The sequence below is a fragment of the Mirounga leonina genome, unplaced genomic scaffold, assembly GCF_011800145.1.
Source record: "Mirounga leonina isolate KUSES-001 unplaced genomic scaffold, KU_Mleo_1.0 Mir_168, whole genome shotgun sequence".
In the NCBI taxonomy this organism is placed as follows: Eukaryota; Metazoa; Chordata; class Mammalia; order Carnivora; family Phocidae; genus Mirounga; species Mirounga leonina.
This window is the reverse complement of record NW_023270426.1, coordinates 75,155,563-75,176,302: the sequence shown is the minus strand read 5'-3', so window position 1 is coordinate 75,176,302 and position 20,740 is coordinate 75,155,563. Positions and strand designations below refer to the sequence as shown.

General features: G+C 33.9%; 1 protein-coding gene across 6 annotated transcripts in view; it reads right to left on the bottom strand.

Moving 5' to 3' along the window:
* The window catches only part of FER (FER tyrosine kinase), a 412,363-nt gene that overhangs the window by 292,382 nt on the left and 99,241 nt on the right, over nt 1–20,740 (bottom strand). For all 6 annotated transcript variants that reach the window (XM_035015022.1, XM_035015025.1, XM_035015019.1 and 3 more), the window contains one exon: nt 11,063–11,252. In XM_035015022.1, the coding sequence (XP_034870913.1) occupies nt 11,063–11,252 (190 nt within the window). The remainder of the gene's footprint in view (nt 1–11,062; nt 11,253–20,740) is intronic.

The following is a 20,740-nucleotide window of genomic DNA, read 5'->3' as shown; positions in this document are numbered from 1 at the left end:
TATGTTTGTAAGATTCACCCATACTGCTGTATGTAGTTATAATATATTCATTCTCATTACTACAGAATATTCCAACTGGTAAATATTCTATAATTTATCTATTCTACTGTTGACATTTGGCAGTTTTCAGTTTGGGGCTAATATAGTGTGCTCCTGTGAATATTCTTGTACATGTCTTTTGGGGAGTATATGTATTCATTTCTATTGAATCTATGCCCAGGAGTGGAGGTACTGGGATAAAGGGTGTGCACATGTCTGTCTTTAGTAGGTAGTGCCAAACAGTTTTCCAAAGTGGTCGTATCACTACACTAAGTATCTGAACCACTAAGATATTTTTGAGAACCAAGTGCATCCTGGCCCTGCTTAAATGGCACAGAATACTAAATTTTTTACTTTGTCTATCTAGAAGTGATAAATATACTAGTTGAGGCTATTTCTCTGCATTCTTTCCTTCCCATCAGTGTTATAAAGACTTTATTACTTTCTAAAACATATTCTGGAATGATCTGCCCCTCTACATTAACTGAGTAGGTGTTTGGTTTGGTTTGGTGCTTATATACCAGAATAAGTAGAGACAGAGCCCACCTTTTACTAAATACTGGAATCTAACCACTGATGGTTTCATTTTGCAACATCAGGCATATTGAAGAGAAGTTTATTGAGCTTCTCTCTTTGCCAGGTACTGTGTTAAACACCAGCATCTCTATATTATTATAAGAGAAAATAATTTTAAGAGATGAGGTATTTATAATAACAGCATAAATGAAGCCAGGGCATTTTCACTCTCAATGCTATAATCTACTGGCCTCTCAGACACTCGCCTTCATTTACTGAGGTCTTTGCAAGTGCCTTATGATTTAAAAAATTATAGGAGAAATGGAAAAATTGTATTCATTTATAAATAGAAAAATTTCACAGTTTTTTAAGATTTATTTATTTTGAGGGAGAGAGTACACACCTGTGAGTGAGTGGGGAGAAGGGTAGAAGGAGAGAATCCTTCAAACAGACTCCCTGCTGAGCGTGGAGCCTGAGATAGGGCTCCCTCATCCCACCACCCAGATCATGACATAAGCTGAAATCAAGAGTCAGATGCTCAACTGACTAAGCTACCAAGGCACCTCAGAAATTTTTAGCAATTTTATTACTCACAATTATTAGGACAAATTAGCCATGTAACTAAATATCTTTTTTCTCCAGGTAATTAAATTTTCTTGTCTTCTCAAACAAAGTATCTGCATTAACCTACATTTTAATAGTCCGAAATCTGTTTCTGTTTTTTTTAATTTTTAATTAACATAGAATGAATGCCAGTTGATAGTGTGTCCACCAGTTAACAGTTAATCTGGGGGGAAATACATAGGAAGAAAATCTAGTGTGTGAATAATAATGAAATTGTTGATAAATTTAAATGTTTTATTACATTTAACCTTTTTGTGTGTGAACTTGCATAACTCAACTTCTCTGCTTTCATTTTTCATCTTTATCTTGACTGGTATTCCAGGATTCCCAATTTCCTTGGAAATGTAGATTTAGGAGTCATCATTTGTTGTTTAAAGAATGACAGAAGGGGGGGGGAAGCCCACAGATACTTGATTACAAAGAAAGGATTGAAAACCAAGGGCTGAGGGCTAAAGCCTGAGCAATGTTAATGGTCGATTTCATCATAGCACTTAACTCTGATGTTTTCTTGTTAATCAGTTGTTTATTGCCATTTTCTGCCTGCTAAATGTAGATCTATGAGTGCAGAGACTTAGTCTATTATTCCCAATGTCTCTGAACATGATGCATAATATTCATAGAAGTTGGTTAATTGTGTTTAATAGGCAGAGGAGAGAAGAGGAAATATGGGGACAAAGGGAAGAGACAGGAGAGAAAGAGAAATGCTGAAGACAGAGGAAAGAAAAGGAATAAAAACCAAATGCATACTAAGTACCCTCCTAACTTTGTCTGAAGCTCTATAACAAGCCTCTGCCTTTGCATTCATTCATTTAGTCCTGATAATGATCCTATGAGGTGCATATTACTAACCACATTTTACAGATGAAGAAACTGAGGTTGGGGGGAGGGGAGGTAAAAATTCACCTAAAGGCAAATAAACTCAGAATGATTTCACTCAAATTCCCAGTTTTCTCCATCCTGCCCTGCTGCTACAAAGAGAGCCTTTAAATAATACTGAGAGAAAAGGACAAAAGGAGTATGAAGAAAACCAGATTTCAACTGATAAGAGTGAATAGTAGTATTGCATAAATTTGTAAGAAGAGTTATTTTTAAAAAGTTAATATGAGTATTAAAACCGTTAATTGAGTTTTCCATAACGGCAAACTTAAAAGAAAAATGTTATTTCAGGAATGAATAAATAATCATAAAATAGAATGGCATTTAGGGATTTTTTTTCTTTCATCCACATTAAACTATAAAAGAAAACTGGCATTAAAATGTGATTATAAGTGATATTTTTATAAAAATTGCTTGTGCTCAAGTTTAAACACAAACTTCAATGGTGTAGGAGAAGAAAAAAGTGAGCTTCAAGTACTTAAAGTAATAACACTAAAATTTTTCTTCAAAAAATGGAGGTGGTCAACCCTACTGATGTCACCAATATGTAAGTCATAAGTTAGTAACATGAGACTTCATTTAAAAAATATTTTGTAATCTACTGTGGACAAAAGACAACAATACTTTCAGATCCCAAACAAGTTTATCATCTAAAAATGAACAGCCTACATTTTTAAAAGAAAAGATTTATGCTTAATGAAAAATAATATCAAGACTAAGGAATAAAGACTAGTAGAGAAATAAGCACACAAATTAAATCATCATTTCTGAGATAATGAAATAATCAAGTATCAGCTATTAAAAAGAACAGTGATTTGCTAAGTGGCAAAGACTATTCTAAATGCTTTGAATGTGTAAACTTAACCATTTCTCACAATGAACCCAAGAGTAGATAAAGCTGTAATTCCCATTTTACACATTGGGAAATGAGGGTGGGAAAAGCCCCTAACACCACACACTTACTAAGTGATGGAGCAGGGATACAAACCCAAGCAGCCTGGCTCTGCAGCTGGAGAGCTCTCTATAGTGACGGTTCTATTGCAATCACGCAGTAGTCATTATCTCGAAATTTTGTCACCCTGTTAAAATATCACTGCCATCATTCTTTATAAAGTGAGAAATGTTTGATAGAAACTAACTTTAACATTTCAACTAGTTTTTAAAACCTGAGTGGCATCAATTATAACCTGCCAAAAGATATTTTGAAATTCTGAACCTATTCATTTCCTCTATAATCATTTGCTCAGTGTATATCTAGGTACCGCTAGGCACCTAAATTTTTTGAAATGTTTAACACATGGATACTTTATAAAAGTCAAAATGCAGTCAACTTTCCATTAATTATTTTTTTTAATATTTTATTTATTTATTTGACAGAGAGAGACAGCTAGAGAGGGAACACAAGCAGCGGGAGTGGGAGAGGGAGAGAGAAGCAGGCTCCCTGCTGAGCAGGGAGCCCGATGTGGGGCTTTTAAGATCTACTCTCTTAGCAAATTTCAAATACATACTAGAGTATTACTAACTGTAGTCACCATGCTGTACATTATATACCCAGGACTTATGTATTTTGTAACTGGAAGTTTGTACCTTTTGACCACCCTCACCCATTTGCCCACTTCCCAACCCGGTCTCTGGGAACCACCAATCTGTTCTCTATAACTATGAGCTCTTTTTTTTTTTTTTTTTTAAGATTCCACAGATACCATACTGTATTCGTCTTTCTCTGTCTTACTTATTTCATTTAGCATATAATTCCTCAAGGTCTACCCATGTCATCACAAATGGAAAGATTTCATTCTCTCTTATGAGGAACAATATTCCATTGTATATATATACCACATCTTTATATTTAATCCACTGATGGACACCTAGGTTGTTTCCATATCTTGGCTGTTATAAACAATGCTGCTACGAACATGGGTTTTTCAGGTTAGTATTTTTGTTTTCTTCAGATGACTACCCAGAAATGGAATTGCTGGATTATATGGTAGTTCTATTTTTAATGTTTTGAGAAACCTCCATGTTGTTTTCCATAGTGGCTGCACCAGTTTGCATTCCCACCAACAGTGCCCAAGGGTTCCCTTTCCTCCACTTCCTCACCAACACTTGTTTTTTCTTGTCTTTGTAATAATAGCCATTCTAACAGGCATGAGGTTTTGATTGGCATTTCATTCTGGTTCTTTTGATTGGCATCTCATTCTGGTTTTGATTGGCATTTCCCTGATCATTAGTGATGTTAAGGAATCTTGACTTGAGTCATCTGGAAAAGCCAACAAGGCTTTTGTAACCTAATCATAATCCTCTCTTAACTTCTTTGTTTATATATTAGAAATTTATAAACTAAATAAACATAAAGCATAACATATAGTTATAAATATACTTCAGGTATCAGATCCTAGGATAATTTAGTAATATTAACAGCTTACAAAGCCACTGAAAGTTCAGCATGATAAAATTCATGCCATAGGAAAGCTAGAAGAAAAATTTATTAATCTACAAAACTGATATATTAATTCAATATTAATATAATAGTTAACATCTATAACACATTGTTATCAGGTTTAAAAACTTTTAAACTATTTTGAGAGTAAAATCTAGACCTATAAAGCTGCACAAAACCTTCTAAAATGTGTTTCACACATAAACTCCTTTTATACACATAGTAGTATTATAAGGATTTTACCAAAGCTGTCTTTATAATAACAAAAGGTTGAAAACCACGTAAATATGTCACTCCTTTGCTCAGAGTCTTCAGTGGTTTCTAATTTCTCTAACAGTTAGCATCAAAGTCTTAACAATAATCTCCCTGACTGTATGATCTAAATGCCTATTACTTCTCTGACCCCATCTCATATTTATTCTCTCTCACTCTCTTCTGGAATATTCTCATTTCAAGCAGTCTCAACATTTGCTCCCTTAGTTCTTTCAGATCTCTGTATAAATGCCACTTTATCAGTGAAGACTTACTTGACAACCCTATATATAAAAACACCTCCCATCACCCTTTTTCTTCCATCTTGATTTATTTTTCTCCAAAGAACTTACCACCACTTGACATATATATAACTGTATGTTTAATATTTAATATATTTACCATTTAACATATATATTTAACTGTTTGTCTGTCTGTACCCACAGAGTGAAAGGTCCAGGAGAACAGAAAAAATTATGTTTATTTTGTGCACTACTACATCCCCCAAATCTAAAATGATACTATGACACCTGACAATAAATATCTGTTCACTGAACAAATGGGAAAAAAAAGGAAGTAACTGTATATGCATTCTAATGAAATTATACCTAAAACATATTAAGTTAAAAAGTAAGGTACAGACCAATATTGTTGTATGCACTACCATTTGTGTAAGAGCAGGAGGCATATAATGAACATTTATGTTTTTATCTGCATACAATGCTTCTGGAAGGTTACCTCTGAGGTAGGAAATGGGGAGACTAAGAAAGGGACACATAGACTCCAGTATTTGTACATGTACTACCTATCCAGAGAAATTAATTAAGGTTTTGCCTTTATAAATAAGAAATACATAAGATAATCCTGCAGAAAAATCGACAATCTATACTTAATTCAGTGAGTACTAATTAATTTACATGGGAATTAAGGGGTATTATTAGAAAAAACAGAAATGAAATCTTATGTGTTTCAATAATATATCACACACATCTCATGTCAGAGTCATAAAAATCCTGTCAGGCAAGGTGGATATATATTCATTCCTTCTTTCTACAGAAAGGAAAACTCAGAAAGATTAAGGAACCTGACTATGATTACAAAGCAGAGGCAAAACTCAATTCCAGTGTCCCGATTTTTTTGTCTGGTACTCTTCTCAATGTACTTGATGAGCAAGGCTTCAAATTAACATTGATCTTATGTATTAAAAGAAAGAAAGTGTACCTGAAGATGGAAAGAGATAAAGCTTCAATGATGTGTCAATCTCAATTGATATCAGTCCATTTTAGAGTTCAACTATAAAATTGAAAATCCATCAGACACTTCTATAAAATGGACTACTACTGAGTCATAATGACAGACAATAGTCAACAAACCAGATATTTTGTTGGTTGCAAATATAACAAAACAGGATTTTATTGATAGTGCTGTTCAACTAAGCAGAACTTACTCAGTAAGATTTTCAAAGATAAATATATGTCGCACATTAATCTAGCAAAAGAGTTTAAAAATGTGCAATTTCAGAAACATCAAAGTAAAGGCAATTATCTTACAGAATAGCTAACCATATTTAAAAAGTAAGAACTCATTATAAAGAGCCATCAATTGTAGATATATCTGACATAGAAGAAAGATTCTTTCAACAAAAATTATTATACTTTGTGCTCAGAACATGCTATTATAAAGTAAAACAACTGTATTACTCTGGAGTGAAAAGGAAGTCCAATTCAACAGATACTGATTGAAAACTTATCTTCTTACAACTAGACAACTATAAACAAACATGAAGGAAAGTGATGCTAATCAGTTAATTTCAAAAATAGGAAAATCAATGTTACTCAGGGATTAGAAAATTCTGGTCTTTCCATCATTATCCAAGGACAGCCAACAAAGAGTGCATCTTCCTAATAAGCTCCAAAAGGCAGGTTCTTCTGCCCTGCAGAGCTAGAATTAAAGAATAAAATAAAATAATCCTTGGGTTTATAGAACATAAACAACTCAAAATGCCTTTAAAATTATCAGCACATTTAATCTGCAAACAACCCAATCTGATAAGAAAGATTCATCTTCTAATTCAGTATTTCCCAAAGTATGTTCCATTGCACTGTGCTCCCTTCAAGACACTCTTTGAAAAGGAATTGGATCAATATTTTCAGAGACACTGCATTCCATGCGATATTTCCCCTCCTAGGCATTGGATATGAAAAGTTTAGAAAATTCCAGCAGTCAGTACAAAGGTTTCTTTTGTCTTAACCCAGCATGTCCCAGATTCTGGAACTCATTTCTCCTCAGAACAATTTGAGGACACCAAATTCTTTTGATTTTCTACTAGCTCACTGGCAACCTTAGTCTCCTACTAGATCCTCCTCTTCTAGACCACCTAACTTGAAGTTCCCCAGAGTTCAGTCCTTGTTTCTCTTTTCCTCTCTATCCTCTCTCACTTGGTGACCACCTATAGTCAAATGATTTGAAATACCATCTGATACCTACAACTCAAATTTCTATCTCCAGTCCAAATCATACTCCTGAACTCGTGGCCCAAATACCAAATTTTGACAAAGACTTATTTTTTTAGAAAGACAAACTGAAGTCTTGCTCTTTCTTTTCAAAGCTGCTCTACATATAATCTTTCCACTCAAAACAATTTCATTCCTCTAGTTCTCCTGCTAAAAATGTTAAAATCATCCTTGACTATTCTCTCATACCTCACATTTAATCCATAGGAAATCTCCTGTGGTCAACCTTCAAAATATATCCAGAAGCAAAACACTTCTTGCTACTTCCCCTGCTATGACCATCCTTGCTCAAACTGTAATCTTCCATAATGTGGGTTATTGCAATAATCTCATTCTTCCATCCTTGTTCCCCTTAAGTAATTCTCCACATAGTTGCCACAGTAATCCATTTAAATAAAAAGTCAAAGCATATCATTCCTCTGTTACTACTCTCCAACCCAGTGGCTCCCCACTTTACTCAGAGAAAAGCCATAATCCTTAATTATGGTCCACAAAGACCCAAGATCTGTTCTCTAATACTTCTCCAATCTCATTTCCTATAGTCTCATCTTCCCCTCTACTCAGACTTCCTTAACCACACCTTGATTAGTCCAACATGCTCCTGCACTATAGCCTTTGCAACAGGTGCACCCTCTAACTGAAATGCTCTTTCCCCAGAAATTAAGGGATTTAGTAGTTCCTTGTTACCAGTCTTTGTTCAAATGTCAACTTCCCAATGATGCTTATCCTGACTTGGATTTAAATTGTGTCCCAGCCTCTAGACACCCAACCCTCCCTCTACCCTGCTCTGATTCTATTCCTTGGCATTTACCATCTTCTAATATAATATATAATTTACTACTTTTTTATTAACTGCCACTCACCACAGATTGTAATCTCTGAGAGATTTTTTTTTTATTAGTTTTATTCACTGACGTATCTCAATCATCTAGAAATGTGCTTGACACATAGTAGGTGCTCAATAAATATTTCTTGAATGAATAAATGAAACATACTTAGGCCCAGACAATAGAGAATTACTGTGTAATTTTTAATATTCATCATTTTCTCCTTGATATTTTGACCAAAATTAGACGTAGGTTTAAAAAACACAACATTAGGAGGATGACTTCTCCTGATAGAGATGATTATATTATCTGCCTCCACAATTTTTTTTAGATTTCTATAAATTAATAGATGGCCTTTCATTCTTACTGAATTATATAGCCAAAATAAACATCAATGCACCTAAGAACCTGACTATACAACCCTAACTCTGATTACACATTTGAATCACCTTAAAATTTTATAAGAACATAATAAAATAAAATTAAAAAAAAAAAAAGAATCTATGGCCCATCTTAGTGATACAGTTCCTTAAGGCACTCTTCCACAAAAGCATTCACCACTGAAGAGTGAGAGTGCTGATTAACACTGCCATTAATTAGGATCACAGAAAATAGTTAACTGTTTCTCTTATTCTTAAATAATATTTAGGTCAAGTTTTCATGATTTTCAATGATATTATAATTTAATTTTTAGTTCTTCCAATTCTGACACATTCAACTAAATTTGCCTTGTAGAAATTTTTTAGACACTTATAAGGATGGAATTTATAAAAAAAGAAATACCAATGGAACTACTTAAGTTAATTTCAGGCTTTTCTTGTAATGCTATTCATAAAACAATCCTTAAATAGTCATTTGGGAAAAAACTATTTAAAGCTTTAATATTTTTACTGATTTTTAATAAATTAAAAAGTAATATTCTTATTAATTGAAAAGACTGAATTAGGCAAAAATTTCACTGATAATATGTGAGAGTATTGTAAGTTTTAAAAACACTGTATGGCAAGTATTTTTACTTGTTTTATAAAACATACTGTAAAATCTCATTAATTGACATCAATTTAGGGAATGCCCTATTGATTTATAAAATGCTATTTTATTACTTTAAACTACATATATTTTGGCATTCCATTGTAAATTCCTTAAAGACTGACTAAAGGCATTGCCTCAATGAATAGATAAGATATATTTATAATTAACATTTCAACTATTTAAAATAAATTGAATAAAATGAAGTATGTGACATCACTCTAAAAATTTCCAAAGTGTTATTCACCATCATGTAATAATGGGTACAAGAGAAAGTTTAAAAGTGCCCGAAAGCAGTCTGTTCTCATAAGCTGTACTATACAGTCTCTCTGAAACATTATTTATTCATTTGTTGAAAAAGTTTTTCTTCAATGATTATGAAAGATAAAACTGCAAATGATCACAAGTCTTTAATGAAATAAGAACTGATGAACTGTTATATTTTAACTTTCAAATTCTAGTTTTTAGCCATAGTTACCAAATGAGGATATGCTGTCATCTAGTGACTTGAGTATCTTGTTTTGTCATAATAATAATGACAATAGGGGTGATCTGCACACAAAATTAATTAAAATAAACTAGACAGCCAGTTCTAAAACTGTCTGCCACTGAATCAAGCTATGAAGTAACCAATTCCACACCCACATGGAGACAAGGAAGTACTGTAAACTACACTCGGGGTACAAAAGATTTACTAGCTAAGGTTTTTAAAACCCAAGTAAAAGAATAAACTTCAAAATTCCCCTGAAAAAATGCATATACCAGATAGTTATCAAGAATCAAGAAAGGGCCCATGGTACATATAGGAAAATCCTTATTATCTGGTAGGACAGAAAAGGAGTAATTTAAATCCTTCATATTCATTTCCACATTTATCACATTTTCAAATACTGCCTTTTTTTCCTATGGAGACATCTGAATACGTTTAACAATCAAATTGTACTATTTAGAACCACATAAGCTAAAAATGACTAAAATATCAGCTATAGCATCATTAACTATGATAGTTCTATTTATGGACTACGTTCAGCTACTCACAGAAAAAGCCAAGGACAGAGCTCGGGCTTTTTTAACCTTGGCACTACTGATATCTTGGGTAGAATACTTTTTTGTTGGGAGTGTGAAGGCAAGGGCTGTCCTGTGCATTATAGGATGCTTAGAAGCATCAGTGGCTCAGTGGCCTCTACCCATCAGATACTACTATAGTACCCACCAACTGTAACAACCAAAAATATCTGGAGATATTGCCAGATGTCCCCTGGAGGGCAAAACTGCCGTCTTGGTGAGAACCACCAACTTCAGATGGAAGGAAGGAAGGAAAAAGGGAAAGAAGGGAGGGGGAAGGAGAAAGGATAGGGAAAGGGAAGGGGAAGTATTTATACTAGGCATTCTTAAACAGCTAATGAAACTATATAAAATGAAGTTGAATTTCTAGTTGGTGAATTTGAATGTGTTTATTATAGTTTAAGAATATTCATAAGAAAAAATCTATTTTTAAACAAAATCAAACGTTTGTAATATCAAACAATAAACACATCATCAATCTCAGGTAAGTAAGATTCTACTGTTCTTAAGAAGAAAATAATAATAAATAGCTTTCTCCTTATTTCTTACTTCTATCTTAAGAATAACACCCTCCCTTCCTGCTGTCTCCCAGCAATAAAAATACTGCAGTCTTTCATTCAATTTTGAAAGCAAGAGAAGAGCTTTTTCCTCTGACTCTACAGAGGAAAGACTCTTCACTCAGGAACCAGTTGGTTCCTGAAGTGTTCTCCAGGTGACCTGAGGTGACTGACAAGTCCACTTTGCATTTACAGACAAGTTTAATAGGACCTGCATATTAACAAGAGTAATAATTTGTCACAGCAAAAGAATTAATTTTTGTTTTCACTTATTATCTAGATACTACTCTTTTAAGTTTCTCTTTTGATTACTTTTTGGCTTACCATAGATGTAACTGATCGTGCATCTTCTTCATAATTTACTACTGGAGGTGGCTCTTTCCCATCATTTTCTTGTACTTTTTCCTCTAGTAATTCTTTCTGTGCTATAAACTTTGCCTCAGTGCATCTCAGCTGCTGGACTGACTGTTTCAGCTCTTCAAGTGTCTGTTTTTGACTTAGCAGAAGCACAATACTGAAAGAGAACATATTAAACATAAATTATTTCAACTTCTTTAAGAAATAAGATTTTAAAGGAAACTACATAGGTATATTATGCTTCTATTTCATTTTCATCTTTGTAACAGTTCTTCAGAATCATTAGAATTGTAAAACTAAATAGCTTTCAAGTCATCACAAAAGTTACTAAATGTTAGCATTAACAAAATGGAAGGAAAAAAAAAACAAAATGGAAGAAAATACTTGGAAGCAAAAACCAAATTCAGGATGCTTTCAAATATAGTATAATCTACGGCATTCATTTTATTCTACAGCTAAGCCATCTACCTCACAGAGTACAGACACTTAGACTGAGAAGTGTGGAACCTAAAATGAAGTAATATGACTGAAGCAGAATCTCAATTTATTTCAAATCTCAAATGGAATATAGTTGAAGTCAGATTTGTGCCTCGGGAAAGATAAATCAAATCAAGGTGACAACCTGGGACAAAGCTGTGTTTATATTACAAGGGGTATGTTTTTAGAGTTGGTGAAAACTGTTCTAAGGACTGAGGCCTGAGCTGTCATTGAGGAAATGAGCACAACACAAGTCCCCAGATCTTTCCAATACCACAACTACAAAGATAATTGACTTCATGTTTTCTTCTTTAGAGAACTACATAGGCCACACGTCGCCTTATTGTGACCTTTTACCCCTTGAAATCTTCCCTAAAGGGAATTTCAAACTAATTCAACCACATTAAAGCTACAAGAAAACAGGTAGTGGTGGCAAGGAATACCTTCTGGAAACACTTCATACATGGTATATTAATATATTAAAGAACTGTGTCATGTACCACTGAAAATAGGTTATTAATATGTAAGCAACAATAGATTGTCAATAGGGGAAAATTTCAAAACTGGAGAATAAGATCAGAAAATGTTACCTCCTTAAATTGGAACTTACACGGATTAATATTAATGGAATAAGTAATCATAGGCAGAAGGAATGCCCACTAAGAGAGACTTGTTTATAAATATGATGCTGATCAATATTTTGAAAACTCAATTCCAATCAAATTGAGCAGGGTACAACTTCAGTGAATGAAAGCTATAATCTCCTCACTATACTGCAATGAGTTTCAGGTGAGTATCCTAACAAAAGTAGAACTCAGGTAGAGAACTGAGTGAAATTTGGGAAAAATAAAACTAATGAGTAAGATTATTATTTTTTTTTAAAGATTTTATTTATTTATTTGACAGAGAGAGACAGCGAGAGAGGGAACACAAGCAGGGGGAGTGGGAGAGGGAGAAGCAGGCCTCCCGCGGAGCAGGGAGCCCGATGTGGGGCTCGATCCCAGGACCCCGGGACCATGACCCGAGCCAAAGGTAGACGCCCAATGACTGAGCCACCCAGGTGCCCCGAGTAAGATCATTTTTACCAGAAACCTAGCAATGTTCAAAAGACAAACCCCTCTAACCAGTGGAGTTCACAGCAAAAGTAATGAAGAAGGATATATACCAAACTGTCAGAGCTCATTAATACTCCCCAAGTAAAATCATCATGGCATAACGGAAAGAGTGTAATTATACTGAATGAGAACAGATTCAACTTAATGACTTAATCATGTTGTTTTTCTCATCTTCAGTTTTAGCACTGGAAAAATTGATAATATACCAAATTGTCAGGGTTGTTCTGAATACAATGAGATAATACTTGAAAAACTGTTAGCACGGTACTTACCATAAAGTAAGAATTCAGTAAATAGCAATGATCATTTATATCACCATCACTCAACAATCTGTGACCTGTGTTCTAAATCCACACAGATTTCCTGATAAATTCATGCTGGTTTGCATGGTAGATAGTGAGCCTTTTTTCATAATAAATTGGTTACGTATTTTTTCTCTGTGAATCTCTTCAGAGAAAGTTGATTTCTAAAACAACCACTTTTGTGACCATAAATTCATGAGGACTGGGTTCTAGAAAAGATTACACCCATATGAACCTAAAGCTTCTTGAGGGTTCCTTCTTTGCATCTCCTAGCTACCAAAAGAATCACATAACAAGAGGATAAGGAACAACTTAAAATGTACAAGATATGATGGTAAAAACACATAATCATGTACATCTGTAGGATAAGTCCAAAAAGAGGGTGAATGATTTCACCAATGTGGACCAATTAATAGGGAAGTATACTTGAAAACACTAACACTCTAAAACCATTACTGCTACCATTAGCTTTTTGCAAATAGATTTCATAAATAGGGAAAAATGCAAAATAAAATAATAATGATAATCAAAAGAATGAAAATAAACTACAAACTTAAAATATGGAATGACAAATAAGGAACAACAATTACAAAAAAGTAAATATTAACTGAACAGCTGAACAAAATTCAAAGAAATACATTAATAGGAGTGAAACACATACATTTTGTTATCTCTTCAACTGTATAGCAGATGACTACATCCTTCTCCCCAGAATCTGTGCCTATGTTATCTTACATAGCAAAAGGGAGTTTTAGAAGTTAAGGACACTGGAATGGGGAAGTTATTTTAGAAGATCCAGGTGAGTGCAATATTCATAGGCACCTGATAAGAGGAAAGTAAAAGGGATGATGTTAGAGAAGGCAATGTGACAAGAAAAAAAGGGAAGAAAGGCATTTGATGTGGGGCCAAGAGCCAAGACATGAGGAAAGTCTCTAGAAGCTGGAAAAACAGAAAAAGTAGGTTCCCCCAAGAGCCTCCAGAAGAAATTAGCATCATCAATAACTTGCTTTTAGGGCCATAGATTCATTTCCAACATCTGATTTCCAGAAATATAGGAGAATAAATTGGTGTTGTTTTAAGCTACCAAGTCTGTGGCAATTTGTTATAGCAGGAAAAGAAATGATACCGATTTTTGGTCCATTTTAAATGGCAAAACTAGAAGGACTGTTATATGGCTGTGCAGTAGTCAGTAACAAATAGAATAGAGACTTAGGAGAAAAATATTAAAGAGTATTACTCAACCAGGAAAAAAAAAGAGACTGTGTTACATGAAGGATGTGAATAAATTAGTTTTAGCTTCATTAAATACTAACAAATTTTCTGAAGGATTAAACCATTATAGGAAGTTAGAATTAAAAAAAAAAAAAAACTTAAATAGAAATACCAGACAATCTAGTAATTCCACTTCTGGGTATTTACCCAAAGAAAACAAAAACACTAATACGAAAAGATATCTGCATCCCTATGTTCACTGCAGCATTATTTACAATAGTCAAGATAAGGATGCAACCTAAGTGTCCATCAATAATGAATGGATAAAGATGATGTGGTATGGTGTGTTGTGATACAGATTATTCACATATATAAAATATAAATATATTTAAATATATAATACAAATCCACATAATGAAATATTACTCAGCCATAAAAAAAAGAATGAAACCTTGCCACTTGTGACAATATGGATGGACCTAGAGGGTATTATGCTAAGTAAATAAGTCAGACAGAGAAAAACAAATACCATATGATTTCACTTGTATGTACTCTAAAAAACAAAACAGAAACAAACTCATAAACTGGTGGTTGCCAGAGGAGAGGGGTAGGGGGATGGGCAAAATAGGGAAAGGGAATTAAGAGGTACAAACTTCTGGTTATAAAACAAATCAGTCACAAAGATGTAAAGTACAGTATAGGAAATATTAATCAATAATATTATAATAATTTTGCTGGTGACAGTAACTAGATATGTCATAGTGATCATTTGTAATATATACAAATGTCAAATCATTATGTTGTACACACAAAACTAATATAATATTGTATACCAACTATAGTTCAATAAAATAATAAATTAATAAAAGATTTTGTCATATGTAGTTTAGAGAAAAAGCTCTTTATTTTTTTTAAAGATTTTATTTATTTGAGGGAGAGAGAGAGAGAGAGTGGGGGAGGGGCAGAAGGAGAGGGAGAAGCAGGCTCCCCACTGAGCAGGGAGCCCAACTCGAGGCTCGATCCCAGGACCCTAAGATCATGACCTGAGCCAAAGGCAGATGTTTAACCAACTGAGCCACCCAGGCTCCCCGAAAAAGCTCTATTTTTAATCATGACTTCTCATGACAATTACAATCTCTATATTACTACTACTTCACCTTTATTTTACTCTGGATAATAAATGGGGTCTTACAAAATGATCAACATAAAGAAGAAAAGTATTTTCAACAAATGGTGCTGGCACAAGTGGACATCCAAATGCAAAAAAAATGAATAAAAAAACTTTATACCATTCATAAAAATTAACTCAAAAGCAATCACAGAGCTAAATGCAAAACATAAACTATAAAACTCCTAGAGAATACATAGGAGAAAACCTAGATGACCTTGGGTATGGTGACAGCTTTTTAGATATAACACTAAAGGCACAATCTGTGAAAGAAATATTTGATAAACTGGACTGTCCTGAAATTAAAAACTTTTGCTCTCTGAAAGACAATGTCAAGAGAAGAATAAGATAAGCCATACACTGGGAGAAAACATTTGAAAAACATGCATCTGATAAAGGACTGTTATCCAAAACATACAAAGATCTCTTAAATGTCAACAATAAGAAAAACAACCTGATTTAAAAATTGTCAAAGACCTTAACAGACATTTCACCAAAGGAGATATACTGATGGAAAATAAGTACATGAAAAGATGCCCCATATCATATGTCTTCAGTGAAATGCAAATTAAAACAAAAATGAGATACCACTACACACTTATGAGATGACCAAACCCCAGAACACTGACAACATCAAATGCTGACAAGGATGTGGAGCAACAGGAACTCTCATTCATTGCTGGTGGGAATACAAAATGATGCAGCCACTTTAAAAGACAGTTTGGCAATTACTTACAAAAAAACTAAAGATACTCTTACCATAAGATCAAGCAATCACACTCCTTAGTATTTGGTCAAAGGAACTGAAAGCTTATGTCCACACAAAAGCCTGCACACAGATGTTTATATAACAGCTTTATTCATAATTGCCAAAACTTGGAAGCAACCAAGATGTCCTTTAGGAGGTGAATGGATAAATAAACTGTGGTTTATCCAGACAATGGAATATTATTCAGTCCTCAAATGAGCTACCAAGCCACAAAAAGACATGGAGGAAACTTAACTGCATATTATTAAGTGAAAGAAACCAATGTGAAAAGGCTACCGCATGTCTGATTCTAAATACATGACATTCTGGAAAAGGCAAAGCTATGGAGATAATAAGATCAGCAGTTGACAACAGTTGAAGATGGGGGCTGGAGGATAAATAACTGGAGATTTATTTATTTGAGAGAGAGAGAATGCACGTGCATGAGCAGGAGCAGGGTGCAGAGGGAGAGAGAGAACCTCAAGCAGATTCCCTGCTGAGCAGGGAGCCTGACATGGTACTCAATCCCAGGATTCTGAGATCATGACCTGAGCCAAAATCGAGAGTCAGCCACTTAACCGACTGAGCCACCCAGGCGCCCCTAGAATGAAATGTAATTTAAACTAAGGACTTTGGGTGATAATGATGTGTCATTGTAAGTTCATCAACTGTAACAAATGTTAACACTCTGGTAGGGGATATTGATAATGGGGGGATATGCATGTGTCGGGGCAGGGGTATATGGAAAATCTCTGAACCTTCCCCTCAATTTTGCTGTGAAACTTAAACTATTCTAAAAAATAAAGTCTTAATGTAAAAAAAAGAGGTATCTGTACACATTTATGAGAATGGCTCAAATAAAATATGGTGACCACACCAAATCCTGGCAAGGATGAGGAGAAACTGATCACTCATGCATTGCTGGTAGGAAACTTCATGGTTATCCCAGAGAAATTAAAACATGTTCACACAAAAACCCTTACATGAATGTTTGAAGCATCTTTATTTGTAATAGCCAAAAAATGGAAACCAGATGTTCTTCAAAGGGTGAATGATGAGACCAAATATCCATTCTGTTATGGGTTAAATTGTATCCTCTAAAAAGATATGTTCAAATCCTAACCCTAAGAATGTCAGAATGTGACCTTATTTGGAGATGGGGTTGTTGCAGATGTAATTAATTAAGATGAGGTCATACTGGAGTGGATGGGCTTTTAATTTCTATGAGTCATGCGTGTCCTTGTAAGAAGAAACTCTGTATACTGAGTAGAGTATCCAGAACACTGTACAAAGAGATTGAAGTGATGCCTCTATAAACCAAGGAATGCCTAGGTTTGTCAGCCATTAGAGAAGTTAGAAGGGAGGCATGGAACAGATTCTCCCTCAGAGCCATCAGAAGAAACCAGCCTGCCACTTCATTTCAGACTTTTGGTCTCCAGAACTATGAGAAAATAAATTCATTTTTTAAGCCACCAGGTTTGCAGTACTTTGTTATGGCTGTCCTAGAAAACTAACACCACACCATGGAATACTACTTAACAATAAAAAGGAATGAAAGTACCTGGATAGATTACAATGAATGTAAAAAGCCAATCTCAAGAGATTGCATACAGTGTGATTCCATTTACATAACATTCTTGAAAAGACAAAATTGTAGAAATGGAGAACATATTAACAGTTGCCAGGGGTTAGGAAAAGGGTGTGAGATAGAAGGCAGTGTAGCTATAAAAATACAACATGAGGGACCCTTGCAATGATGGAAATGTTCTGTACCATTATTGTGTCAATGTCAATATCTGGATTATAATATTATAATGCTACCACTATAGATGCTACCACTGCGGAGAACTGAGTATAGGGTACATGGGACCTCTCTGTCTTGATTCTTACAACTATATGTCAATCTATAATTATCTGAAAATAAAAAATTTAATTAAAAATACATATCACTGCTGCTGCATCACACTTCCTCTGGTGAGGTGAGGTTTTTTAATCTCATATGCCTTGGGTTCCTAAATACTCTGTTTTAGGGATAGCCTTTTTTATTCTCCTTCAGGAGTTCTAAATATCTATTGTAACTGTATCATATTGGCAATCACTTAGTCATTCTGAGACACTATCCTAATAGCAGGAATTAGGTTAAAATATACATTTCCTAGTTTTTAGTTTGGTGGTTTTGAAGAACAATGAGATTTGCTGGGGAGGTATATGTCCTGTTGTATAGCTCTAGTCCTACCTTTTTTTAATCAACATGTCTAATCATGAAATTAATGAGCAACATTAGCTTCTAACAATTAATTTCACTGAGTTTAATGTATAATGATATAATTTCACATAATTAACATCTTGCTTTTGTTTAATAGTTACTTTTTTAAAAGTATTGCTATAATCACTATACCACATACCATACAATTATTTTTATGCTTATAATACCATAGAGCAAACAAGCTATACATACTACAGTAAGAAGAAAATTATAGAAAATAAATGATTGTATAACATAAGATATATATGAAGCTATAAATAAATTTAAAACATGGGGCCCCTGGGTGGCTCAGTCGGTTAAGGGTCTGCCTTTGGCTCAGGTCATGATCCCAGGGTCCTGGGATCAAGCCCCACATCGGGCTCCCTGCTCGGCAGGGAGCCTGCTTCTCCCTCTCCCACTCCCCCTGCTTGTGTTCCTTCTCTCGCTGTGTCTCTCTCTGTCAAATAAGTAAATAAAAATCTTTAAAAAAATAAATAAATAAATTTAAAACATGGATGGGATCAGGACGATTGCATGTGCAACTTACTTCCTATTACTGACTACTCTTTCCATGCATTTTTCACATGGAGGCGTCCTTCACATCTAGCAAGAAATGCCACTCTCTGTGAGACCTCTGACTACCTATCTTAAGTAGGTGCTCCTCTATTATTCTTCTATCTGACCTCCTTATTTTATAGCATTTATCACAATTGTTAATTTCTTATTTGTATTAGCCTACTCCACGGAAGTGTAAGCTTCACGAGATATGGGACAAAATATATCTTACCTTTCATTGTATTCACAGCACCTAACAGACATGTAATAAATATTATTGAATGAATTCCCTACTTAGGCAGGACATTTTTTTTTTTGGTAACACACATAATTTTTAAATCCTAAGACGAAAAATAAAAGGTCCCTGAATTTGCAGACTAGAACAATACCCTAGACGGCTCAAGTCTTACCTTAACTATAAGCTAGCTGTGACATTTTGCAAGTCTCTTAAAATTTGGGGGCCTCATGTCACATAATTTGAAAGACAAGGAGGTTGGATCAAATGAGCTCTTAAGATTCTGCATGGCTCTAAGAGTTTTGATTTTATAACATATATTTTTAAGTATTAGGTGATAATGGCACAAAACAACACAAAATTGAATAATCATTCACTTTTTGAAAGTCAAGCCAAGCATTAAAACCAATAGTAACATTACTTGCTCTTCATGCCACTGAGTCATAAATAACATGCTTGGCGTACTTTCCCATAAACTACTTTCTAATTCAGTAGTCAAGGATCATAAATCAGGAGAAGATTGATATTATTTCCATTTGAATAAATATGCTTTAGAAGTAATGAGTAAAGTTATGTATACTAGAGTGACACTCTGTGTTGTATTAAAATTATACCATTTCAAGTGGTTGGTTTTATTCCTTTTACTCTATTTTTTTTTAAATATAATTCTACAACAGCTACATTTCAGTTGAGACCTGCATCATTTATATAAGTTAAAACTCAACTCGTTAGTTTGAATTTAATGTCACATAAAAACCATTCTTTAAGTTTATTTTTCACTTTAGATTATTCAATTATAGGAATCAAAGCTATCAAGTGATTTCTTACATAATTTATTTTTTCCCTGTTACTATAAAATGTTTTAGAGCCATTTATGTTAAACTCAAATTTAAAGGTTTTAACTTTAGCTCCTTATTATGTTGTATTTCAACAGAACCACTAATGCTTTCTGTTAGGTAAAAATTCAGCATAATTGCAGTAATTTAAGAGTGTAGATATCTAACTTATAGGATAGTTTTAGCATTTGTTAAGAACTGTAGTTCTGTTTTATTGTTTTATTATTCCAATTAACAGTATATGAAGCTAAAAAAGTATTGTCCAGTAAAAAAATTGTAAATCTATTTCTAAAACTAGATTAAAATTGCTTTCAATTATATAAGTGTATTTAAATATGTATGTAGATCTATACACATACATACACCAAAAAAGGAAATGTTTATGAATTATTAAGAAACTGAAAAGCACAAACATTTTCAGTAGAAAATAATTTCAGGTTATTTGTTTAGCAAAATATTTTAACATATAAGTCAAAGACAAACTTCAACCCTACTAATAGCTAAATTAATGAGATTTCACAATTACTGCTTAGTTATATAAATGTACTTAACATTTTCAAGATTACGCCATGAAGCTAACAATAAAAACATCACAATAACAAAGGGTTAACAGAATTTGGGTTAAACAGGACTCATCCCCTGAACTACTTGACACACTTATCCCTTTTAATTGACTCTCATAAAAACACTTAAAATAATAAGATCAAGCTGTGATTAAAAAGACATATGCTGTGGAGTCAGGAACTCATGCA